The following is a 24,183-nucleotide window of genomic DNA, read 5'->3' on the forward strand; positions in this document are numbered from 1 at the left end:
GTATTCCACGTGTCGCAGCATAGTTCCTTGTGCGTGCAGTGGAGTTAAGGCTGTCCTTTCCTCTCTTGCTGCACTTGCCCGTCGTCGTGTTTGTCTGTTCTGGATTGCTTCGACTCGCTGAAATTATCGGTGGCTGTGGAGACTTACTGTCCATGCACATATGTTAAAATTGTAGAGGCCCATAAGATGATACATAAGATAAGAGCTACATTGGGTGTGTGTAGAAACACACTGTGTGACCAGTCGACCCCGCTGCAGTGTCTGTTCGCGTAGAAGCACACGTCTACATAGGCATTCATATTCGGCCTTTCCTGCTCGGGGGGAGGCGCGGTGGTGGTTGTTTACTCGGTCCAAAAAGGGCAAGGGGAGTATGCACATTGGAGTCTCATAGCCCTCGATGCTATGTAATCATGTCTGTCTATCTTTCTGTATATATACATGTGTGCATGTCTCTGCGTATTGATATACACAATCCTAGGGTGCTGTGGGGGTGCCTTCCGCGGTCTACTGTCTGTGTGAGGATTGGACCTGTAATGTAATGGTCTTTTTCTTCCTGCACTGAAAGACAGGCGTACGCTTGACTATTCGCTCTTTTTTGTCACTTTTTATCTCTCTCTACAGCAGCCTTCTCCTCCCTCTCCTCCTCCTCCTTCTGTTGCTGACCCTTCACAAGCTTCCTCTCGATTGAGCAGCATCGACTCTACCCAAAGGGCACACCTCTTTAAGACCAACGGGGACTTCTGGTCTCACGAAGAACTTCAGAGACTTCACCACGCGCTTCGAACGCCAAACCTTGGTAGGCCGAATGCGAATGAGTAGAGATCAGAATCAACCATGAGGAAGGACGAGAAGTGTTCACATTATGCTGGTACAGGTGGAGTCAGCGAGAGATTAGGAAGTCAGTTGGAGGGAGTTCATTTTCTTGGATCTCGTAATGCCTGGAGGCATATGCCATCCACTAGGAGGATAGACTTATGTAGATGGGTGTATCGGACCGTTGCATATATTGAAGTTCTAGATGTTGGTGTTACTCTACGTTTACGCGTAGTTCCTGTAGAGGAAAGGAATCCGATCTATCGCGTTTCTTCTGTTGGAAGAGCGTACAGACACTGTGGACATATTCTACTGTTAGGTTACGATACTACACGGGAAACTATTCACTGTCTGAAGAAGTCAAGCACTGACAGAATGCAAGGAACTTGAAGAGAAAGCTATTACGACGTGAGTGACGCAGGGGTTTCCTGGAGAGGGCGTCCTCTGTATGCTCTATCCACTTGAGGAAGTGGCCTTGTTGCTTTCCTTCAACCTTACCCTTCACGCGCTGCTAGTCGTATGACCCACTACTCGATCACTACATCCATAGGGACTCTTAATGTCGTGTCTTTTTCGCTATGTCTTTTCTTTCTCCTTTCCTTTCCCCTTCAAGGAAGTCACACTTGCTTGTGTTTTCTTTCTCTGCGGGGCGCGATGGTGGCGCCTGTGTGACTGCGTAGATCTTCGGCAGCTCTCAGCGGCTGTACGTACAAAGACGCCTCAGCAGATCTTAACGTATCTTACCAGGACGGTTACAAGACATCTTAAGCCTTGTAAGTTCCCCTTCTATCAAACATCGGCTCGTTGGTAGCCTAAGATATCACACGGTGGAGGAGCCTGCCTCCTTAACTGTACTGAAGACGTGGCGTCCTTTTGCTAGAAACCCATGCCCGATGAAGCTCATCTCGTTTCTCACAAAGGTGGAGGGGTGTTGCACCAGCAAAGAAGAAGAAAGGCGGAGAGGATACGGTTGAGGAAAGGTTCGGTGTCTTTTTCCATGTGTAGACCATAGGAGTATGAAAACGGCTATACCGCGTCAGGTAGAGAAGTAGTTTTTATGCCATTCTTTCGGTGATCAGAAGGATGTGTTTGTAGCAGGCTTCACACACCATCCTTCCGGCCACAGGGCCTGTGGAGTCCAATCATGAGTGTATCTATCTGTTTCTATCGATCTCCGTCCTGCTGCGATACACGGAGAGGACTATGTGGAATAGTGACTGGGTTCTTTCTCGGGCGGAGTGTCCAGTGTGTAGGTTCAGGTCTTTGGTTATGTAAGTCTACTTCGCTTTCTGGCAAGCAGTAGGGAAACTTCTGTTGGGCGCTGCTGTGTGAAGTTGAGACTGTATATACACCTTATTGCAGTGGTGCTGGCGATCTGTCTTCATGCGCAGACTCAGGTTACAGCAATACGAACATGGTTTTTCCGGGACCTGTTGGAGGAATGTCGAAAGAAGGAGAAGGAGAAAAGAAAGCTCAAGGTGTCTCTCCCCCTGCGCCGTCATCACAGGCGACTACGCAGGAGATACTACCTGTAGGTCATGGTGGACCGGCTCAAGGTGGCGGGGCACCTCAAACAGGCTCACAGCAAATGAGTGGGGCCTCCGGGGGAGGAGGTTCAGTCGCGCACCGTTCAAGCTCTCGTACTGCCCCCCAGCCGTCTTCCTCGTCACAGCCAACGACTTCTTTCTCGAACCCGGGTGCGTCTAAGTTTGGTGCAAGTGGAGGCGAGAAAGTAGCAGGAGGGGGAGACGGGGCGACTGAAGGAGATCGATCTGGGAGAACGCAAGCAGCAGGCGGCTCACAAGGGAGAGAGGGACAGTCGATAGACTCGGCAGCATACCCCTCAACACAAGTACAACTGGCTGTTGATCATGACAATAGGAAACGAAGTATAGCCAATCCTAGTAATCAGATGGATAATAGTTATCAGCATCAGGCTCCAGCGCTTTCCTCAAGTACTTCACAACATCTAGAGGGACGACAGCAGACGAATCTGACTGCCTTTTCTGGTATGCTGTCGGGGCACTCTCAACGTCCGGATACACAGGAACCACCACAGGCGTCTCCGTCTATGACACAAGGCCCAGCAGCCCAGCGGAATTTGTCTATTCTCCAACAAGAGCCCCAGAGCACACTGTCTTCGCAGTTACACCAAGGCAACAGCACACAGCAACAACAGCAGCAGGCGTCTCACCACCAAGTCGTTCAAACCGTTGGAAAAGGAGTCGATGGTGGAAGGGGCCTTCCTTCAGGAGAGGGGGGTAAAGAACAAGAGCAGTATTACCAGACTAGTAAGAGACTCTGCCAAGATAGGGCATTATCGTCGTCTGTCGAAATGAAGGAACGACAGGCTCAGGTTTACCATCAATCGCAGTCCTCACACAATAGCAGTAGTCATACTGGGGTTCATACGCATCAGCCTCCATCTCACACTTCATCCAAAGCGATAGATCAACAGACAGCCCCTCACCACGTTGAGTCTTCTATTACTGCCCCCACGTCAGAACAACAGCTGACACGACAGCCGGAGAATTCAACAGGAGGGGTAGTAGCACGAGAGGGAGGATCGACGCAGCCTGGGGTGGCACTGTTACGACACTCCGGATCTCAAGGGCCGGGCGCGTTACCATCATCGCCAGCATCAAATGAGGTAGTATATCAAGCTCAGTTCCGGCAAACAGTTACTAGTCTAGAGCCAAAGCAAGATGAGATACCATACTCATCGTCCTCAGCTTCAAACATGGGGCAAAATCAGAAGTCACCGTCGCTAGCTGCTACGCCTTACCATCAACGAGCCGTGGGGACGGCCGTTGGAGGGGCACCAGGAGCACCTGCGGGTCAGTGCCAACAGGGATTGCTCCCGTTGTCTATGTCCCGTCCTTCTTTCCAGTCACAGTCACATCGCGGTAGCTTCAGCGGCAGTACTCCTGCTGTTGGTAGCAGCAGAGATTTCCAGGATCTACAGGGACGACAGCAGTCGGAGACGAGTCAAGAAGCTGTGGCATTAGGACAGAACTCAGTAGATCATCGTTTCTCACCATCTCCACAACAGCATAGCTATTATAATCCTTCTTACTATTCGCCGGCCCAGGGGGAGAACAGGAACAGTAGAGAACAACTGACATTACAGCAGCAGCAACAGCAAAAGACTGGGGCAGTCGTCATGCAAGGTCACGCACACTCCTCCAGAGAGACTCAGAGTTGCCAGGGTCCTTCATCAGCACAGACGCCATCACATTCTCTCCCCGTACAGAACCAGTCTCGGCCCAGTGAAGATGCGCACCCCCTCCGATTCCAGGAAGGCACGCGCCAGCACCAGCAGGTATTCGACATGGCCGGACAGACCCAAGCAGAACTGTTTAGACGACAACACCGGGAGATGCAGAGACTGCCAGGCGAAGCACAGCTAGGTGAGCCACTGCACCAAGCAAGTCTGCCTCATCAGAGAGGAGAGGTAGCAGGAGAGGGCAGCAAAATGACACGTCAGTCTCATATTACACAACAGCCGGAGACAGAATCGCATCTGGTGAACCAGACGTCGTTCAGGCAAGGTGTTCATTCGCTTCAACAACAGCCGCAAGCAGGACAGTATGCTTCGGTTCAGCAGCGTGCTATGTCTCATCAAGAGCAACATCAGTCCTCCAGGGTTTCACCGGGCCAACAAACGACGCAAGAAGATCGCCAAGTCCGGGCGTATAACGCGGGCCAGTCAGCGTCTCCGGGGGTGCAGATACAACAGGGTGGAAGTGTCCCGCAGGGGTTGCGGCATTCTGAGCGAAGTCACGATTCGCAGGCACAGCTCACGAGTGCTCAAGGAGGGGTGTCAAAACACCAAATTCCACAAATCCAGTCTACCATGGCTGGTGGACAAGGAGCTGTACCTTATTCTCCTGCACCGCCACAAGGATCACCTCACTTAACAGCGTCGAATAGTATGGCAGGATCTCAGCCGGACCCTGATTTCGGGCTACAGCAACAGAACAGGGTGTTTGTACAGGCTGGAGGAAGAATCCAGCCGCCTCACAAGCTATTATCACCCTATTCACAGACACCTGAAAGATAGGCTGTGGGTGTGGCGGCCCAGATACGGCCTCGTCGAGCTGGGGGCACGTCCTGAAGGTGTGCCCCTCTTGTCACCCCCACATTTTACATTAGAACTTATGATTATGGCCACAGCGTGTCCTTCCAGAAGGTAGCCGCGGCGCTTAGCCGCGACTACATTCTTCTTATGTAACCGTGCGGGTGACCGGTATGCTTTCGTTGAGCCGACTGATGCCGCTGTCTCCGTTTCGGTCGGTGCATCCGAATAACGTACAGGGAAGTGACAAGTTCACGCTTGCGCTACGTTTTTCGAGTTGGCAAGACGGTGGTTGGTTGTGGGAGGCCTCGTTTTAGATGCAGACAAGTGCATGTGAGTTTTTTTGAGCATATTTTCTATAGTAGCTCTCCGAAGAGCAGCTTGACATACGGGATTTGAAGGGCAGCGCGAAGTGGACGCACAGTCCGTCCAAGTCAGAAACGTGCTGAGTGTATTATCCACTCAGAGAGAGACTAACCGGGTGGCAATTTTATTCTGCGCCAGACTGCAGGTAAAACACTTAACTTGACTTTCTTTCTGCGTATCTGTATATCTTCATATATGCGCCTGCTAGGAAAGAATCGAGTTTCGCGCTGTCTCGCGGTAGTCTTGGTTCGGGCATCTAGGTGTGGACTGAAAGCCGTAAGAGGCAGGTGCTGCTTCCACAGGGTGAAATCCGAGGTGGCACCTACCTAAGCCGTTTATAGACTACTGGCAGCGTGCAGGGGTGCCTTCTCCGCTACTTGGATGCATACCTAATTCTTGTCACAGCGGGAACCTTCAGCGCTGAAGAGTGCGACTGCTGAAGGGTCGTTGAAATGTGAGTGTGTCGTTTGGCAGTGTGGGCGGGCTAATTTTAAGGTGACAGATCATCTTTTGTCATGGTCCAAGCCAAGACTTACAGCAGACTCCGCGACAAGACGTTCAGAACAAACGTGCTGAGCGTGCACGCATGTGGCCTGCTGTAGCCACAGCTAATTCATTGTCCCAGGGGTTCGCCAGTAGTACTACGGAAGCTCAGCTCAGGTGGAAGTGGTGCGACGTGAGGAGAAGCAAGTGCTTCGGTGCATAGGTACAAAACAGAGATTTCTGTCAGCAGCAGCAGTGTCGACATTCGCAGCGCCGTGTCAACGGCTTTATATGAGACACTCACTTTCTTTATCTGATATAGACTCCTAGATTCATTTCCTTACATGTCTCTATCTGGTAGAGAAGTGCGGACCGCCCTGTCGTTCAAGGACCATTCCCCGGAGTGTCAGTCCTGACTGCCATTCCCTACAAAAGTAAACGTGGTTGCTGGTAACCAGGCTCTTTCTACAGGAAACTCACTGTGAAGCCTTGAAGAAATCGGCTTGCGGACAGGTGTTCATCAACTACAGTCCGCGAAAGAATCATTTCTGAAATGCAACGACAATTCACAGACGGACTCGTGCCAGTTTCCTCCCAGGGAGCGACCGTAATGTCTTTCTTTCTAGCAAGCCCAACTCAGGCGATACACCTGCGAGGTAGAAACATGTTTTAAACAAGCCGCTGCTTGTGACTGAGGCTGTCACGCTCGCCTCGGCGAGTGTAAATCTACTTGTGTTCCTTTTTTTCCCGGTACCTGACGGAGCGTCATCTGTGCCGTTTGGTACCGTGCCGTCGTCCCCCGTCGCTGTCTCTCCTCTGTGGTGACTCGCTCCCTCCTAAGGCAAGCAAGCGAATCTCACTCATTCACTCACTGACACACGCGGGTGCGCCTTGTATTTGCTCTCGCTGATGTGTAAAGCGTGATTGTAGTTTCGCCTTCGGGTCTTTTCTTTGCCATCTTTCTTTGTTAGTGTCCCCTGATCTCGGTAACTTCTGGAGAAAAGGACAACAGGTTGGTGAGGACTCTCTGTCGCCTTTTTTCCTACTAGTCCCTCCATCCCTTGCCGATGGCCACGGTCCTCCTCCTCCTCCGGTCGGCCGTCGTAGGAGTGATAGGAGAAGCTGCCTCGAAAAACAAGGTGACAGGTGGCGCACACTCTTTTCGCGCTGTTTTTGGGATAAAAAAGGGACAAGATGCAGCGAGATTCTTTTATGGTATTTGATTGCTGTCGTAGTTTCGTGGTTCTCTTTATTACAGGGCTCACTCACTGCTGACCGAGCTGAGCTGAAACACCGCAGCAGCCGTTGGCGGTATGTCCGTACCAGCTGTGTTGTACTCGTTGTTCCGCTTCTTCTACTCGTTCTAGTCTGATCGTCTTTGTATCAAACGTTGTCATTTCCAATCTCTGCGTCCATCTCCGCAGCGATATTGGGTGGCGAGGAGAAAAGCTGTAGTATCTCGTGCTTCAACCAACACTTTCATGGGTGCTTGCACACCTGACATAAGCCGCGTTCGGCAGTCCTGTTGTTTTCGTTACTACCGAAAACTCACCAGACAAATTCACAGCATAAGCACCCTTCTTTCGTAGAAATCAGAAGTCGAGCGGTCGGCGCAGTTGCGTGCTCCTAGCAGAGACTCTCTGTCGCTTCTGTTCTTTTTCAAAGCTGCCGAAGCAGGGCAGCTAACCACCGTCAACACAACGGAGTAACGGTTATTCCTTCTGCACATGTGAGCTCCTTTGACTGTATAAGCTCCAATGAATTCTTCGTCTTCTTCCATCAGAGGCATCCTCCTCTGAAGAGAGAATTCTGTCTCTCCTTCTGTGCTCGCCTATCTCTGGGGGGGAAGCCGACGCCCTGGTTTATCCGCCTGCGCTCTCTCGTGTTTCTCTTTCCCAGTTCTATATTTCCCTCACGATCATTCTCAAAGATACAGGTAAGGACAAATGAGATTCGCTTTCCACCATCGACAGCGGCCATGTGTTGGAAGTACCCAGGCGTTCTGTATGAGATGCCAGCGGACACTCTCGGTCCTCCTCGCCTCTTGCCAGTTCTTCCAAACCGTGTAAAGGAAAGCATGAAGACACCCCTTCAAGATTGTGCTAATAAGGCAGGGAACAAGCCGTCATGTACATATGAAGACTACGTGTCTGTTTTCGCGGAACTTCTTCCTTTTCTGAAGAGATGCTTGTTTCGCCAGCTGGTGAAGGGATCCTGATATCGTGCGTGTGCCTGGTTCCTTTCCCTGGAGATCGCTCTATGTGTGCATGCGTAATATGTTCGTCTGTCTGGACAATTCATACACACACACAACTATCACCCGTAGGTTGCTTGTCCGGATCTACAGGAGGAAAGTCTTTCTCTCTGGTGTATGGACACCGGTCTACGTATATTTGTGTGTCCGTTGTGTGCAACTTAGCTCTTTCACCTTTCCAAGCATCTTTTTCTCTCGCTTCTTTTTCCAGCCATGGCGCCATTGTTTCCACCAGCCAATCCCAAGAGGCTGCCGCATCCGGGCCCTCAAGGCCTCGATGAGGGACTTACGCCCTGTATGGATGTCTATACATCGCACTTCGATAAAGATGGAGTTCTTGAAAAGCCTGAGTGCGCCCAAGGAAACTTCCGCATTCCCAAAGGTTAGAAGACGGCAACGTCGTCCCCGCCTAGCACAGATGAAAACGATGTATGCATGGTATATATATATATCTTGATGGGTATTGAATACATGCAGAGAAAGATTTTCCCAGTGTAAGCAATTCTGTAGCTTGCCCGGCACAGCTGCTGCAAAGCAATATGCATGTATATATGTATCAAAAACCATTCATCTTCCTGTCCCCTTCAGTAATAAGTGCGTATACACTTGTTTCTTTGTGGATCTATGGCACATATGCTTGTGCTGACGCACTATGCTCTAGGTGTAGGTGAGGGGGTGCACCACGGTCGCATTCATATCTCTATGGTAGATCCACTCGGATAGAACTCTCGTGCCCACTACACCGTTGTAGTAGTTCCACGCGCCCGTTCAGTTCTCCCGTCGGTCTTGCAGAGACACATGCGACTTCAGCGCATCCACCTCCCAGTCTTTCAGTTGACGTGTCTCTCTTTATCATCCTAGCTTTCGTTCGTCGCGTCTCCCTCTATGTCCCTATAAAGGGTATATCTCCTCTGCTTTAACGTGTTTGTCTCTAAGATGGGGGCCTTATCCATCTTAGGCTTCAATGCAGTGGGCCGCATTTCCTTCGCTCGACTACTAACCTATACGGTGTCTACAATTCGTGACCGTCATGTAAGCACATATATGAATATCTATATCCATATATGTATATTATGTACATATCTATGCAGCTATATATGACTCGAGTACATTTATGTCTATAGATACATAGGTATATGCGTATCTGTATGCAGATGTATGTGTGTCCATATATAAGGGCCGGGTGTGGAGGTATTGTGTCGAACAGTGGGGTGTATGTGTGGTTTGTAGGCGTGACGTTGGAACTAGTGTCTTTGAATGGGTCTCAAGCTGAGCCGGTCGTAGGGTGTATGGCGGAGACACCTCTGGGAGACGAGCTTCAGATTCCTTCGCAGGTCGATGATCTTGGGAATCTCACCTTCACTTTTGTTGTCGATCTTGCAGGTAATGAATATCTTCTTTATCTCCATCTTTTGGTTCGCCTTCTTTCACTTCCTTTCTACTCCTCAATAAAACTCACCGAAATATTCACACACGTGTATGTCTATATATATATATATATATATATGTTTATGTGCGTATAGTCGAGGTGGATTTGGCGGGTCATTCGCTCTACGATTCCAGTCGTGAGGGGGTTCGCGCCAACAGCTGTCTAATGTACAGAGAAGCTGAACTGTATCCCTCTCATTTTTCGATCTCTGAAGGGAGTGTATAGAGAAAGAGACTCTTCCTTGTACACTGTGCTTCTATCCTTTATGATCTAACCCTGAGTCTGTAGGTCCATAGATGCATCCTGACTCTCGCACCCCGCCCTCGGGCTTTTCGTCTTGTTCTTATCCATCCATGTATGCGCTGCTCTGTCATACGTTAATCAATCCCAGCCGTCCGAGCTTTTCTCTCGATTTCCGTACTCTCCTACAGGGCCTTATCGTATTCATCTTCAGTACGGCAGTTGTGATGGAAGAGATGAAGATCTCGGCGAAGGAGCAGGGGGACATACAACCTCGTCTTCTACCTCTCCTACCCCTTCTACACCTGAGGAGAAGAAGAATGCGGCGTCAACGACTGCTCCGAGCGGGGGTAAAGGATTTGGATGGTTTGCTTCTCTTAATGTCTCGAGCAAGACGTCGACTCCTCCTCCTGCTCCTTCTGATGAAAAGAACACAACGGGAGCTTCACAGAAGGATGAAGCTGAAAAAGAAAAGAAGACCCAATCGTGTGATAAAGGGGCTTCCCCCCCACGTGTTGCTCGCTTGTCTCCTGCATCGATTGTGATTGTCGAGCCAGCTATGACGATCAATGGAGTCCCTTTGAAACAGGAGAGTATCTCCATTCAAACCGTTCTATCGAGATGTCTAGGTTCTTTCTCAAGGTAAGGAAGCGGGGGATAGACAAATGGTCGTTCTCAGCTCATTCCCAGCCAGTCATCTGCATGACCTCTTTCTCAAGCTGGAATGCATCTGTCGATTGATGTACGTATACATGCACTCATATGTGCGTGAAGGTTGAGACGCTGAGACGTTCCACTAGCACCCCGCGAGTATGGAGAGGATACGTGCAAGGAGTTGTCTGTCTATATGTTTTCTCTCCAAATACCAGCTCCCGGTCTTCATCTACACATACCTATACGCATCTGTATTGGTAGATGGATAGATCGATCCAGATGGATAGCCCTCGCCCCGTAACTAGTTATGGGGACACAGAGGTTGATAAAAGGAAGAGTAAGAGAGAGAAAAGGACCGAAAGTTTGTATGAGACGTCCAACGGCTGGTGCCGTTGGCTACGTTATTTTCTGTGGCCCTCCATAGTCATTCGTTACAGGTCTATCTTTCACCATAACAAAAAAGCGTTTTCTTCCCTTCTCTCCGACATATCTTTCTTTCTCACTTCTTCTCACTCTTTCTTTCTCCTCTTCTTATTAGCACATCATTTGTGTAAACCCTCGTCTTTCCTTGATGTCTTTCTTTCTCTCTTTCTTCACCATACAGATGGAAGCGAATGTTTACAAATACCGCCGAGCTTGGATACAACATGATTCACTTCACTCCTCTCCAGGCTTTAGGAGAATCGGGGTCATGCTATAGGTAAGCACGAGGAGGGGCTGCTTGCAGGAGTCGATACACATAGGAATATATATAGCACTTGTCTAGTTGACTAACGAACCTTCATGACTTCACCTACCGGGCCTTTTGAGCCGGGCCGTGGGAGACATCATGGATCTCCACTACAGAGAATAACACACTATGTTGCTGAGACACGTATCTCCCCCCCAGGACCTCTTCCAGGTTGTAATTCTTTCATTCAAGCGCGACTTTTTCCTTGTAAACACCGTCTTTTCATTCATGGCTAATTTCATGGTCACTTCCTTCTAGCTTAAGACAAGAGCAGTACCGAGAGCTTTCTTTTCTTATGCACTTTCTGATAGCCTCTTCTATCTCTTCTCGTCTTCAGCTTGTTTCCCAGGGCGTCAACGTAGTTCTCATCTTCGTTGTGATAAACGCTCTTTCCCGTGACTTTTCAATTGACTATTATCTCTTCCTTTCATACATACACAATGCCCTTTGATGAGCTTTGTTCTTCTTCTTCTTCATCGTCCGGAGATCTCTCCCACCCTCGTAAGCTTCAGAGTGGGTGTGAGGTCAAACTTGGAGTTTTTCTCTTCTCTTGTCTTCTCTCTCTCTCTGTGCGGTTCTTCGGTTTCTTCCTTTGTAGCATTGCAGATCAACTGCATATAAGTGACTTCTTCCTGGACGAGACACTAGCCGCAAGAGCTCTTTCATCTGATCGACAATCGACGTTGACAATCGATGGTGGGGGAGGGACTGGTGGAGGCCTAGGAGGGCCTCTAACGAATCTGAGAAGAGCTAATAGTAGCGAGATTGTCGGCTTTGAGGAGTTGAAGGCTATTATTAATATGCTCGAGACTGAGCTAGGTCTCTTGAGTACAATCGACTTGGTTCTGAATCACACCGCTAGCAATAGCCCATGGCTCCGAGATCATCCCGATAGCGGGTAAGGACATGCTATTCTCGAATCTCCCTCTCCATATGTGGGTTGTGTAGCTCTCTCCACCTACATCTGTATCTTTCTCTGTATATTTTCGGATGAATATTTGCCTCTATACGTGTGTCTCTATATACATTTCTCTCTATATTGTCGTCTGTGTCTCTTTTCATCTTCCTTCTTATGTCTGTTATATCCTTCTGGGGTGTCTCCACGTGTCTATCTCTCTATTTATAGATATAGATAAGGACATGTGGAGGATGTGTATGTGCGATGAAGATCTTTGTGATGCTTTCTGATCGGTTATTCAAGTATTGCATGTAGTCGTTAGACTTTTGTGTAGAGGCTCATAGGGTGTGAGGTTGAGCTTCAGGAGTGTAAGCAGAGGGCTAGTAGGGAGAAGGACAGTAGCAGAAATCTCCTATTGGACTTCTCTGCATACATACATTCATACGTACATGTACACTCCCCTATATATGTATATATATTCATACATTAATACACAAATATCTATTCATACATTTATAGAAGAAAGAGATAGATGACGGTTGATCACGAGAGACAGGCCTTGCATTCATCATGTGTATTCATACACGCGCCCTACGTCTATATATAACTAGCAGATATAGAATGGTGAGACTGCATATATGTATGGGTATGCCTGTTTATTCCCAGCTTGCTCTCTTTCTCTTCGATCGCTTATTGTGTAGGTACAATACAGATGTCTGCCCTTGGTTACGAGGCCCGTATGAACTCGATTGGAGGCTCCAAGAGTTCAGCCAGCGTGTAGTGAAGGGCGAATTCACCGATAAGTATCAGGCGACCAAGTATATCGACAACGAAGGGCAGCTCCAGAATGTCTTAAGAGCTTTTGACGAGGAGCTTCTCAAGCCTTTCCGTATGGAGGAATGGTTTCAAATGCATATCGACAAGACAGTTGAGGGGTGGATGAAGGCTCTGAAGGAAGAAGAGGAAAAAGGAGAGGAGGAGAAGAAGAGGAAGAACGATGAAGTCCAACAAGGTCTAGATGACGGCCTTCTTCAAGATAAAGTCTTTCAGGAGGTCAGTGCGGGGAGAAGAAGAGAGACACATCAGAAGAGCATCGCATCTTCTTTTGACTTAGGGGAGAGATGAAGCAAAAAGAATCTTCTCTCTGCGTCTTGTTGACGAGCTAACGGATTGTGGGGAGGGAGGGGGGCGGAGAGATACTCGCTAGTTTGTGTGCATGTCCTCATAATAAGTAAGAAGTTTGAGGGGGGTGAATTGTATAGATAGGCGTGTATGGACAGATGGAGTGACGTCATGGGATCTCCAGCCATTCTCTTCGCAAACAACGATGCCTAGGTAATGAACAAGAACATACATACATATATAAACACTAAGACGTATGTATACAACTTGTATATACATTTTCATCTGTATATATATATACATTTCTTTCTATCTATCTATGTCCATGTATCTTTGGATATGTCAATAGATCTGTTTGAACAGAAGTTGGTAAGTTGTCCTTCTAGCCATGGGTATGCCTAATGTATTCAACGTATATAGCTATTTACCTGCTCGCCATACAAAAGTGTCATGTGGCAGCATACATCTTCTACTCCTCATCTTTTTTCTTCTTTCCTTATCCAACTAGCCCTTCTTTCCAAGTGTCTCCCCCCTTTACCCTCTTCACCCCCCCTTCTTTTCTCTCTTTCTCATGTTGATCCTCTTCAATGCAACCCTTCAATCTTCTCTCTCTCTCTCCAAGAAGATCTTCCTGCCTGTGCTTCTTTTTCCTTGCTCTCTCAGGCCTTGACGTACGTCGGGGTGGAGCGCGGTCCTAGCATCGTCATCTCCCCTGAATTTCTTCTAGCGTTGTTTCCTCATGAACACGATAAAGATCGGCTCTATCGCATCTTACATCAAGTGGCTGGGCGTCTGAACGACAAGGCAAATGAATCGAGAGACTTCGTTCGTAGAGCCGTTGAAGGGCATGCACGATGGGAGAGACTAGAGTGTCGTAGAGGCCCCCTAGGAATGAAGCACTGGGAAGCTCTTGCACCTCGCTATTTCACGCCCTTGAATGAGCAAGAACCCGACCCGACGAAGCGTACCGTCGTGGCGAATAACGGCTGGGTCATGGGCTGGGACGCCACGAAAGACTTTGCTGCCGCCGGCTCTCTTGTCTATCTAAGAAGAGAGTTAGTTGTATGGTCCGATTGTGTTAAGCTCAGGTAAGGCGTAGCTAGAAAGAAGGGAGGGGGGAAGTGCTGCACGNNGGGGGGGGGGTGAAGACTCAGACACATGTGCTGCTGCTCTTTCTCTTCTAATGATTAGAGCAAGCGCGAAGTACAGACGGACCTCAAAGTCTGATTATCTACCTATGCATACGCATACATAGATAGCGAGAGAGATCTAGATAGATATCCATATGAAGGGATTAATATATGCATATGCTTGTATGATTTATCCATGTGTATGTGTATGTACACTTGCATGTATGGAGGGGTCGATCGATTCATATCTCATGGATCGGTAGATCATCGAAGCAGGTACATGTCGTATAGGCTGACTTCACAAATCAGAAGAGTGATGGACGAGTTTAGCCTCTCCTTTGCTTTTTTCTCTTCATTGAAGTGAAGTGCATGCCTCATCTCTCATTGCATGCATGCGCATGCGCGCAAGGTTGCTTGGGTATCGTTTCCTTCTGTTTCATCTTGCAGGTATGGATCGGGTCCCTCAGATTCTCCGTTTCTTTGGAATCACATGACGGAGTATTGCCGATTAGCTGCGAAAGCCTTCCATGGCGTTCGTCTCGATAATTGCCACTCCACTCCTATACACGTTGCACAGGTAACAATTGAACAGCGCGAATAAAAAGACCTCTCATCTTCCTGCGTTTCTCTTTGTGAGCATGATGAGATATACAACCCTGTCTAGCTCGTTCTCCTTGCCGGCCTTCCTAGCGGTCTCTCTCAGATTCGCCTGCATGATGTATGTAGATATAGATATGGATAGGTAGATGCACTCGCAGTTTGTCGCTCGCAGTGTATATGTACCTGTGTGCTTGCTACACACGAGGCTACACGCGGTGGGACGCTCCGGTTCTTTTCAAGTGGGATCTGCATGTGTTCCACTTACCTACACATATATACACATACATACATGACTGAGGTTCATAGTTCAGAGGAGGTGTGTTGGAGCCTGTGTGTGGCAGTAGTAGTCGTAGTATTGGTGAAGGTCGTAGTATGAATCTTTAGAGGCAGCGCTTTCCTGCCAAGAGAAGGGCTGTTGCTGCGTTCCCTTCGTTCTCTTGGCTCGATTTGTACGGGGAGTGAAAGAGACTCCACTTGAAAGACAACAAAGCCGTCCACCAATCCCAAACTGAGAAAGATTATACATGCCGTCACACACACGTAGACGTTACCAGAGACGTAAGCGAAAACTTACACCTATATATATATACATATCACCCTCTCTATCTATGTATCCCATGGAGCGCTTCTCCTTTAGCTACACTTCGTAGGCTCATGTCTATATCTGCTCCGATGTAAAGACTTCGTCAGAGTTGTTCTCCCAACTCTTTCTCTCGACTGTATGTGCTCATCTATGTATCTAGGTATCAACGTAGGTATTTATTTATCTTTGATCTAACTATCTATCTATCGTTAGTATCTCTGCATGTATATACTCGTATTCGTGTATGTTGAGTTGCCTGTTCCTGTTCTCTTTTTCATGTGTCTTGGCCCCTTTTACCATCCTCTCCATCTTCTTCTTCATTTTCTATCTTCTTCCTCCAATCTCCTCTCTCTTTCTTCTCTCCCTTCTTCCTTATCTTCTTGCCCTTGTTGTTCTTTTTCTTCTTTCTCTCTTCAGCACATGCTCCGAGAATGCCGTCGGATACGTCCAGACTTTTGGATCTTCGCTGAGCTCTTTACGGGGAGTCAGGCTCTAGATCTACACTTTGAGAGATGCTTAGGCATCAATGCTTTGGTGCGAGAAGCCATGCAAACGCACAACGCGGGAGATCTTGCCTATCACCTAAAGAAGTTTGGCATGCAGCACGGCCTAGGGGAGCTTTCTCCTGTCTATTCATCATTTCATTGCTCGAAGACGGGAGGAGGTCTCGGTCTCCTAGGATCTTTGACAGCGACTTCGTGTCAACAGAAGACCTCCATGAAAGAGAAACATGAGAAGAAAGATGAACATCTTTCAGCTGGTCTTCTTCCTCAGGAATTGATCGACGACTTTAAACAGAAAAGCAAAGCCTCCTTCTCCTTTCAGTCTCTCCCTTCGTCGTCTTCTGTAGTCCAAGATTCTCTCACAAATAAGTTCAAAGTGAAGCGTGAAGATTCCCACATGCAGAACGGAGGTGATACAGACTACGAACCGACAGATATCGATCATCCCCATCATAAGTCCGACGAAGAGAATGAAGAAGCAGGAAGAGAGGAACAACAGAAAGGAGGTGGGGGAGGCATGACGAATGGATACAACCAATTTCAGTCACCTTTAATGAGTAGCACCCCAAGAACAGCAACATCTGGAACGCCACGTCGCGATATCGGGGGGGGAGGCTCAGGAGGAGGAGGAGGCAAGAAAGATGAGAGACTGGGTGATCTTCATACATCGTCCGTTCATTCCATTGCTTCACGTGGAGGGGGGATGGGAATCCCTTTACGGACCGCCTTATGTCCGGCACTTTTCTATGATTGCACGCATGATAACGAAACTCCTACACAGAAGTTCACTCCAGGGGCGGCTCTACCTTTAAGTGTTCTCTTGGCTGCGGCTGGATGCGCCGTTGGCTCAACGAGAGGCTTCGATGAAATTGTTCCACGGACTCTCTCTGTAGTTGGCGAAGATCGTCTCTACGAAGATTTCCATCCGGAGATCCCTCTCATCAATCCTGTCCAGTTGCTCGGGGGAGGTGCGGGAGCAAAGAAAAGCAATGGTCTTTCCAAGAAGGGGGAGGGAGCTGCAGGCAATACCACGACGGCTACTACAGCAGTAGCGCATTCAGGTGCCACAGGAGAAACGCCTATAGTTGAGGAAGATGGAGAAGAAGAAGGATCTTCTTACTTCGATGGAGGCGCGCCACAGAAGTCAAAGCTGACGAAAGATCCAATCTTAGATGAAATTGTCGTCAAGTGGAATCATGGGGGGAATCATGTCTCAATTAAAGGAGACTGGGATGGATGGGCGCACGACATCTACCCGGAGAAACAAGAGAACGGCGTGTTTGAATTTCATATCAAGAAAGGAGTCCATTATGCCAAAGACGGGAACCCTCCAGGTGTACAGACACTCCATTTCAAGTTCATTGTCGACGGCAATTGGAACGTGAATTCTGATCTCCCTTGTGAAAAAGACGGGTGGAATGTCAATAATGTTGTATGCACCGATGGAAGCTCCCCAGACTCTTCTTCGTCCTGGAAGAAAGGTACGGGACAGTGTTAACAAGGAGAAGAAGAATAGAAGAGAGACGCGAAGGGGGTCGCTTAGTCATGCATTCATTCCTTGGAGAGGAAGTAGGAGTACGAGTGCAAGACAGTGTTGGCTCTGGTTATAGACATTCGTATCTAGATAGATAGATAGTTATGGCAGTTGTAGATGTATATCCACCTATCTATATATACCTATACACATGCATATATAGAGAGACTAGAGAAAGACCGTTGTTAGATTATTCATAGATGCAGAAGCAGCAGCAGCAGATCGTCTGCCCTCCCTCGTTAGATGTTTGTAGGTGTCAGCAGTCTAGTAGAGTTAAGGGGTGTATGTACACTCTACAAGGCCGTCAGGTGAAACTCACGTGCGGTACTTCGGCAGTTCATACCCGGAGTGTCTAAACACTCAGGTCTATATGCATACTACTTGTCTAGGAATTTCTAGAGAGAGATAGAAATATAAATGTAGGTAGCTAAGTGAATGAACGTACTGAATCTTCGTACGACATACACATGAGTAGCGGTTTGTTTTTCTTGATGCTGTCTGCTAAAGTGGAGTCCTGCTGAGCTCACCAGATTTTCTTCGCTTCCATCTTCATTCACAGGCCTCCTCCACTGATACATGCGTATACATATCAATATGTGTGTGTACGTGTTTATTCATCTATATATGTTTCTCTTTGCAGATGGGACGTTGCCAGGTATTCTACGTGTTCGTCCGGTTATCAACGCTCTGCATGTCCGAGCGGGACAGGAAGGATTTACACAACTTTCAGCCGAATGCAAAACAGACGATCTCGTGGTAGCTGTACGACACCATCCTACGACCCATGAGTGTATCTACTTCATAGCAAGATGTGCCTATCAATGGCAACAGGGAGATTCTCCTCTTCCCGAAGTACGTTCTTTCTTTCTTTCTTACACATTCTTTCTTTCTCTCATTATCCTCATCGCCTTTTCTGTTTCTCTTTGTCGGTCGTGCGTCTTTGATTTCTCTTCTTTTTCCGCTCATTTTTTTCTCCCTCTCTTCCTTCACCGTGAGTGTCTTGTGTTCCCCTTTCTACCGTCTCCCTTGATTTAGATCTCTCTTCTTTTTGATAGCGATCTTCGTGCGTCTACTTTCTCCATTTCGAAGAGCTTCTTTTCATTGTTTCGGTGTTTATACGTGGTGTATACGTGCTCTACGCAGGTATAGAAAGAGATATAGGAGCTACAAGTCCTTCAGACTGTCTCTGCATATCTATATATCGGACTGCTTGGATGAGCTTTCCACACAGCTGTAGATGTAAAGAGTCTCCATCTCTCCTGCACGCTGAAGAGATCTCGTGTGTGAGAGTCTTTCTTCTCTCTTTCTGCTATCCGCCCTTCCCCGAAGAGCCACATACACAAATAGACTCTCAAGAGACAGCGAGAGAGCTAACCATACATATAACGACGTTGCCCACCAACCTTCCTATATCCCGTCGAACTACATCTCCATACTATCTCCATCTTCCTCTGTCGGTATTCCTCTTGCCGCCTCAGCATGTTTTCTCTTTTTTCTCCTCATCCTTTGGCTTTTTCTCTTTTCTTTTTCAGATCCAATTGAGCGGAAAGATCAAGGAAGTTCCTCTTATGGCGTCGTTGTTTATCCCTGGAGATGCAAACTCTCACTTCCAGCCAGCGCTAGGAAAGATCAATGGTCTCCCGGGGTGTGTGAAAGTGTATAATGACTTGAACTACTTCGCCCCCAATACGTACTTCGATCCCTTTGCTCAGACAACGACCTTACGCCTCCAGAACTTTCCACGTGGATCGGTTCTCGTTGTCTGTACAGCTCCGGAGACGTACTTTGGTGTGAATGGCAAGCCAGGAATGCTTGCAGCGACACATCGTCAGTTAAGAGAGCATTTCTCACCTGACAGGCGGAGAATAAGCGAGCTTTTACAAGAAGTCTCTTTATCTGTTTTATCGGAGGTCCTCTTTTCATGCGAGCCTGAAGAGAGAGATCGTGGAAGAGGCCCGTATAATATCTGGGGGTATGGGAATCTTGTCTATGCTGGTTTAACAGGTCCGATAGCTCTGTTTGATCAGATACGTCATCTCTCATATGAACAGCAGGTCTCTCATCCCATCTATCAAAATCTCATGCAAGGGTATTGGCTCTTAAGATATCACGTAGATCGCCTTACACACCCCACGTTACAACCCTTGAAGAAATGGCTCAGTGAAGGCATTGATATCATCGAAACCCACTGTCCTGTTTATACGTGGCTACGTCCATACTATGCCGATCAAATCTTAAGTTCTTTATATGCCGCATGCTGTCGGCTTATATTAGGAAAAATGCCCATTTCAGAAGTCATCAAACCTGGATACCATATCGACAAGTGGACGACAAGGACGACCACAGCATCTTCTTCATCTTCGAGTAAAAGCAAAACGAGTGAAGGAGAAGACGAGATGGAGAAAGAAGGGCATGGAAAGCATGGTTGCTATGTCTCTCCAGGAGATCTTCTTCTCGCTCAGCTAAGTGTAGCTTCTCTTCAATTCTATTCCTATGTCCCTTCTTCTCCTCTCGTCTGGGGAACTCAACAGCCGAGTCTCTCAGCAGGTCTCCCTCACTTCTCTACAGGATTTATGAGAGCCTGGGGCAGAGACACTTTTATTGCTCTTAGAGGGCTTCTTCTCACCACAGGGTAAGCGAGAAAGATACAAGTGTACATCTTTCTCTTCTCACATGGAGACGGAGAGAAAGTCATGGGGGGAGAAGCAGAGAAGAAGGAGATCAAGGAAACGATAAATATCCGAGTTGGCTAGCTAGGACAGGGCGCATGGAATTTAAGGAGCGTATGTATTGTCCCGTTCTAAGGGAGAGACCCGAAGAAGACAAGGATATGTAGAAGAAAGAACTAGTGTATGGATATGTATGTATGTACGTATGTAGATGTATGTATGTATGTACAGTCTCAGGGATACATACATATATATACATATATATAAAGGGGATGTACGATAGTGCATGAGAGCGTTAACTACGCTTTGTATATCTTGGGTTATATCGATGGTGAGTATCGATTCGAATACAAATCTTGATGACTGAAGGGTATGAAGATTGGCGGACCTTCACATTCGTTAGTGTGTTGGGGTGACGTCTGCGAATCTCATTCACAAAGATGGAGTTTTTATCAGAGAACAGCATTTCTGCGCTTCTCTTTTAGCTACACGACATCTGTCTGTCCGTACTCACATGTATATAGTGATGGAGAAGACCGTCAACCACATATATGTATATATCTATCTATGTATACCTGTATCTATCCACATACATATATATAGAGAGAGAGAGATAAAAGCATAACCATATAGATATAGGTGATAGAAGGTCTCCAAGACTTCTGCGCCTACGTCCTCATCGTCTTCCTCCTCTTCTTCCTTCTTGTGCTGTGGAAGAGACCGTCTGGGTTTTCTTTTCCTTCTTCTCGCAGCCCCCTTTCCTTTTGCTTTTCTCCCCAACCGGATTTTCTTTCTTTCTTTCTCTGTGTGTGTGTTGTGTATCTTCTACTTTATCTTTCTTACAGTCACATCAGTCACTTTGGTTTCGATTCTTTATGCCCCCTTCTGACGTAGTCCGCTGGTGGTCTCTTCCTAGATAGAACAGGTGTCTTCTTTCTCCTTCTCATGTCTCGGAGTATTCTTCATATCTTTCGCGACCCTCTCTCCATCTTGTCACCTCCAGACGTCTTTCTTTCTTTCTTTTGTTCACTCAGACGATGGGCAGAAGCGAAAGCAGAGATTCTTGGCTTTGCTAATGTGATGAGGCATGGCCTTATTCCTAATCTCCTGGATAGTGGGAATAACCCGCGGTATAACGCAAGAGATGCAACCTGGTTCTTCTGTCAAGTAGGTCTCAACAGCGGAAGGACGGTCGGAGTACGTCATAGATGATACAGAGAGAGGCGGGGGAAACAAATCTGGTCGGACGTACATCTGCATGTTTCTCACAGTAGTGTATCCTAGATACACAGAAGTGTAGATAGATATGTTCTATTCTACATACATAGATAGATCTTTCTCGAAGTAGGCAATCATATCTCAGGTAGGAGGTGGTATATACTGTTGACATAGAGAGATTCCTTACGTCTATATAGATCATGTCCTCGGCAAAAGTCTCTTGCGGCAGATGTTTCTTCAACGCACTGAGTATATCGCTACACACAGATCTGTTCGTATCTCTCTATCTCTATCTGCCCCTGTGGCGGCTATAAAGCCGGCACGGATATCTCGGACATGCAAGATACACCAAGATGATCGATGATGTTCTCTTTCTTCTTTCTCTCTCGGGTGTATGTACATTTAGGCTATTCAAGATTATTGCTTGTCTGCGCCGAAAGGCCTGGAGCTTCTTAAGGAGCCGGTGAAGATGAAGTATGAAGGCCATGCAACGCAAGTTCCTGAAATGCCTATCGAAAATCTCGGAGATGTCCTACATCATATCTGTCTCTCACATGCAAAGGTACGATCAGAGAGATAGATAGATCGACTGATAGATGATTCGATGGCTAGATGGATAGATCGAGAGATAGATAGATCTAGATAATCTTCTCGTGTCTTTTATTGCAGACATCTTTGATATAGATAGGTCAGTGTGCTTGGCGTGACTGAGAATCTTAGATGACGAGCTAAAAAGAGAAGCCTTCTCTTATTCAAGACATTCCCTCCTCCTTCACCTCCCCCCTGTATCTCATTCTTTCTGTCGTTTCTCTCTCAACTCCTCACACCCTTCTCTCTCTTTTCCTCTTTTCATTTTCTAACAGAAAGAATCTCTATGTGTTCTTCCTCTTCTTCTGTTTACCTCTCTGTGCAAATCTCTTACTTCCTTTTCTATTGTTGCAGGGTATCGAGTTCCGTGAGTGGAACGCCGGCCATCAGATCGATGAGCACATGCGTGATGAAGGCTTCAACATCCGAATTACTATGGACCCGAATACCGGTCTTATATTCGGAGGCAATCGATTCAACTGCGGTACTTGGATGGATAAAAATGGATCAAGTGACAAGGTAGGTAGGCGTAGTGATACGTATGTTCGCTATGCTTCTACTACTGCGATGACGACGGCTTTTGAAGTTTCTCTTCTTCTATCTCGCTCACTAGATCGTGAAAAGGTAACAGATAGATTGAAGATAGATAGATTAACTAAAGAACGAGTGATAGGTCAAGGACATACAAATGGCTTGAAGATATATCGGTAGATATAGTATCCAAGGAAATTCCTTGACTGAGGGTATCATTGTCGGAGAGAACGGAGAGTATTGAGAGAGAGTGGACCCTTTGCTGTTTGCATGGAAAACTAACAGTTCGGCTGGACTACTGTTCTGTCTCTCCTGTGTATATACATGTAGTATCGGACAATTTTCGTTCTTCTTCTTTCTCGAGATCTCATCATTCATCCGCGGTCCGATTCTTGTCTGTGTATGGTTAGATAGAGAATGCCTACTTGCTTGATCGTGTTTCATAGCATATATCCAAACTCTCATCCCTGATGGTAGTTGGTGTGTCTCTATCGTAAGAAGCGCTCCCTCCCTCTTTTCTTTCTTTCTTTCTCGTCGTCTTGTGAGTTTTCTGGTGACGTCTCTCTTGTTTTGAATGGCCTTCCTGCATGCGCGCATGCATTACCTACAAGGCACACAATCGAGGTCTGCCAGCTACGCCTCGTGACGGGGCAGACGTCGAGATCATCGGGCTTCTCAAATCGACACTTCGCTTCATCACACGCTTGCCAGAGGAATACTTCCCATACAAAACAGTCACGACAAGCTCAGGTGAGGGAGGTGAACTGCTCGCATGCATGCATGCAGTCGTCATGTAGATTCGTATGAACCTCGGAAGAGAAGAGATTCTCCGCGCGCAGAAGAAAGACACGACCCACTACACAGGTGGAGAGGGAGAGGGGGATCTGCTGTTCAAAAAGACTGTATGGTTGATAGATGGATTGCATGCATGCCTCGTAGTAGTGGTAGTAGTTGCAGCAGCAGTACCCTACATACGCATCGATATGTATATGTGAAGAAGCCCCTAGTAACAATGTAAGGAGAAGAACGATCTATATGTCCAGGCCTTGCAGAGTGTCTGTACACTGTACGTACACCTATCATGTGTTTCACTTGCTCCTTTGAATTCATTGTATGAGGCCCCCTACTTCTCCAAAACTCTCTGTCTCTCTCCCTCTCTTTTCCTCTCTTTCTCCCCCTACACCGCTGTCGCTGGCGGAAGTCCCTCACCCCCCCCTTAGGCATCAGGTACGTCTAGGGCGTCGGGGGGCTTCTCGCGGCGGAGAAATATCCATGTACCTAGTGGGAGTGTATCTAGGTAGATAGATATCTATTTCTCTCCTAGATACACGACTGAGGGAAGAGTCTGCGTATGTACGTTTGAACTGCTTCCTGTATAGGCCGAGAGATGACATACGTGCGGTGGAACTCTCTGCTAGAGGGTCGGTTTGAGAAGTGCTTTTACATTCCGAAAGAAGAGGAAGAGGGGGAGTACTTTGTAGAAGGCCAGTATATCAATCGGAGAGGTATCTATAAGGATACCTACAAAGCTAGTGAAGCATGGGCGGACTATCAGCTGAGACCCAACGCATGCGTCGCTCTTGCTGTCGCTCCTGAACTATTCGACCGAGTAAGCCAAACTCATCAGCCGGTCATACAATCTTATCCCTTCTTCTTATGCAGATGCATCTCTCCTTGGATCTCTTCTTTCTTCATCTTGATCTACCCAACTATCTATGCTCGTGTACACTGAGTAGTAGTCTGTATATATATATATATAT

At 47.4% G+C, this 24,183-nt stretch overlaps 2 protein-coding genes across 2 annotated transcripts in view; both read left to right on the plus strand.

Annotated features, from left to right (window-relative positions):
• The first annotated feature begins 621 nt into the window (after positions 1–621).
• Positions 622–5,892, plus strand: CSUI_000554 (uncharacterized protein). Its single transcript, XM_068060788.1, has 3 exons — positions 622–796; positions 1,494–1,586; positions 2,205–5,892. The coding sequence occupies exon 3, from the start codon at positions 2,228–2,230 to the stop codon at positions 4,874–4,876; it is 2,649 nt and encodes an 882-aa protein (XP_067927225.1). The 5' UTR covers positions 622–796; positions 1,494–1,586; positions 2,205–2,227; the 3' UTR covers positions 4,877–5,892.
• A 294-nt stretch (positions 5,893–6,186) lies between these two features.
• Positions 6,187–24,183, plus strand: part of CSUI_000555 (amylo-alpha) — a 21,799-nt gene continuing 3,802 nt past the window's right edge. The window contains exons 1-17 of the mRNA XM_068060789.1: positions 6,187–7,676; positions 8,206–8,376; positions 9,225–9,377; positions 9,855–10,305; positions 10,922–11,017; positions 11,646–11,945; positions 12,647–12,998; positions 13,731–14,155; positions 14,645–14,774; positions 15,798–17,364; positions 18,058–18,269; positions 18,950–20,049; positions 21,121–21,253; positions 21,711–21,866; positions 22,247–22,415; positions 23,035–23,173; positions 23,803–24,032. Coding sequence (XP_067927226.1) covers positions 8,208–8,376; positions 9,225–9,377; positions 9,855–10,305; positions 10,922–11,017; positions 11,646–11,945; positions 12,647–12,998; positions 13,731–14,155; positions 14,645–14,774; positions 15,798–17,364; positions 18,058–18,269; positions 18,950–20,049; positions 21,121–21,253; positions 21,711–21,866; positions 22,247–22,415; positions 23,035–23,069 — 5,448 coding nt within the window. The 5' untranslated portion in view covers positions 6,187–7,676; positions 8,206–8,207 and the 3' untranslated portion in view covers positions 23,070–23,173; positions 23,803–24,032. The remainder of the gene's footprint in view (positions 7,677–8,205; positions 8,377–9,224; positions 9,378–9,854; positions 10,306–10,921; positions 11,018–11,645; positions 11,946–12,646; positions 12,999–13,730; positions 14,156–14,644; positions 14,775–15,797; positions 17,365–18,057; positions 18,270–18,949; positions 20,050–21,120; positions 21,254–21,710; positions 21,867–22,246; positions 22,416–23,034; positions 23,174–23,802; positions 24,033–24,183) is intronic.

Source organism: Cystoisospora suis, assembly GCF_002600585.1.
Source record: "Cystoisospora suis strain Wien I chromosome Unknown contig_216, whole genome shotgun sequence".
In the NCBI taxonomy this organism is placed as follows: Eukaryota; Apicomplexa; class Conoidasida; order Eucoccidiorida; family Sarcocystidae; genus Cystoisospora; species Cystoisospora suis.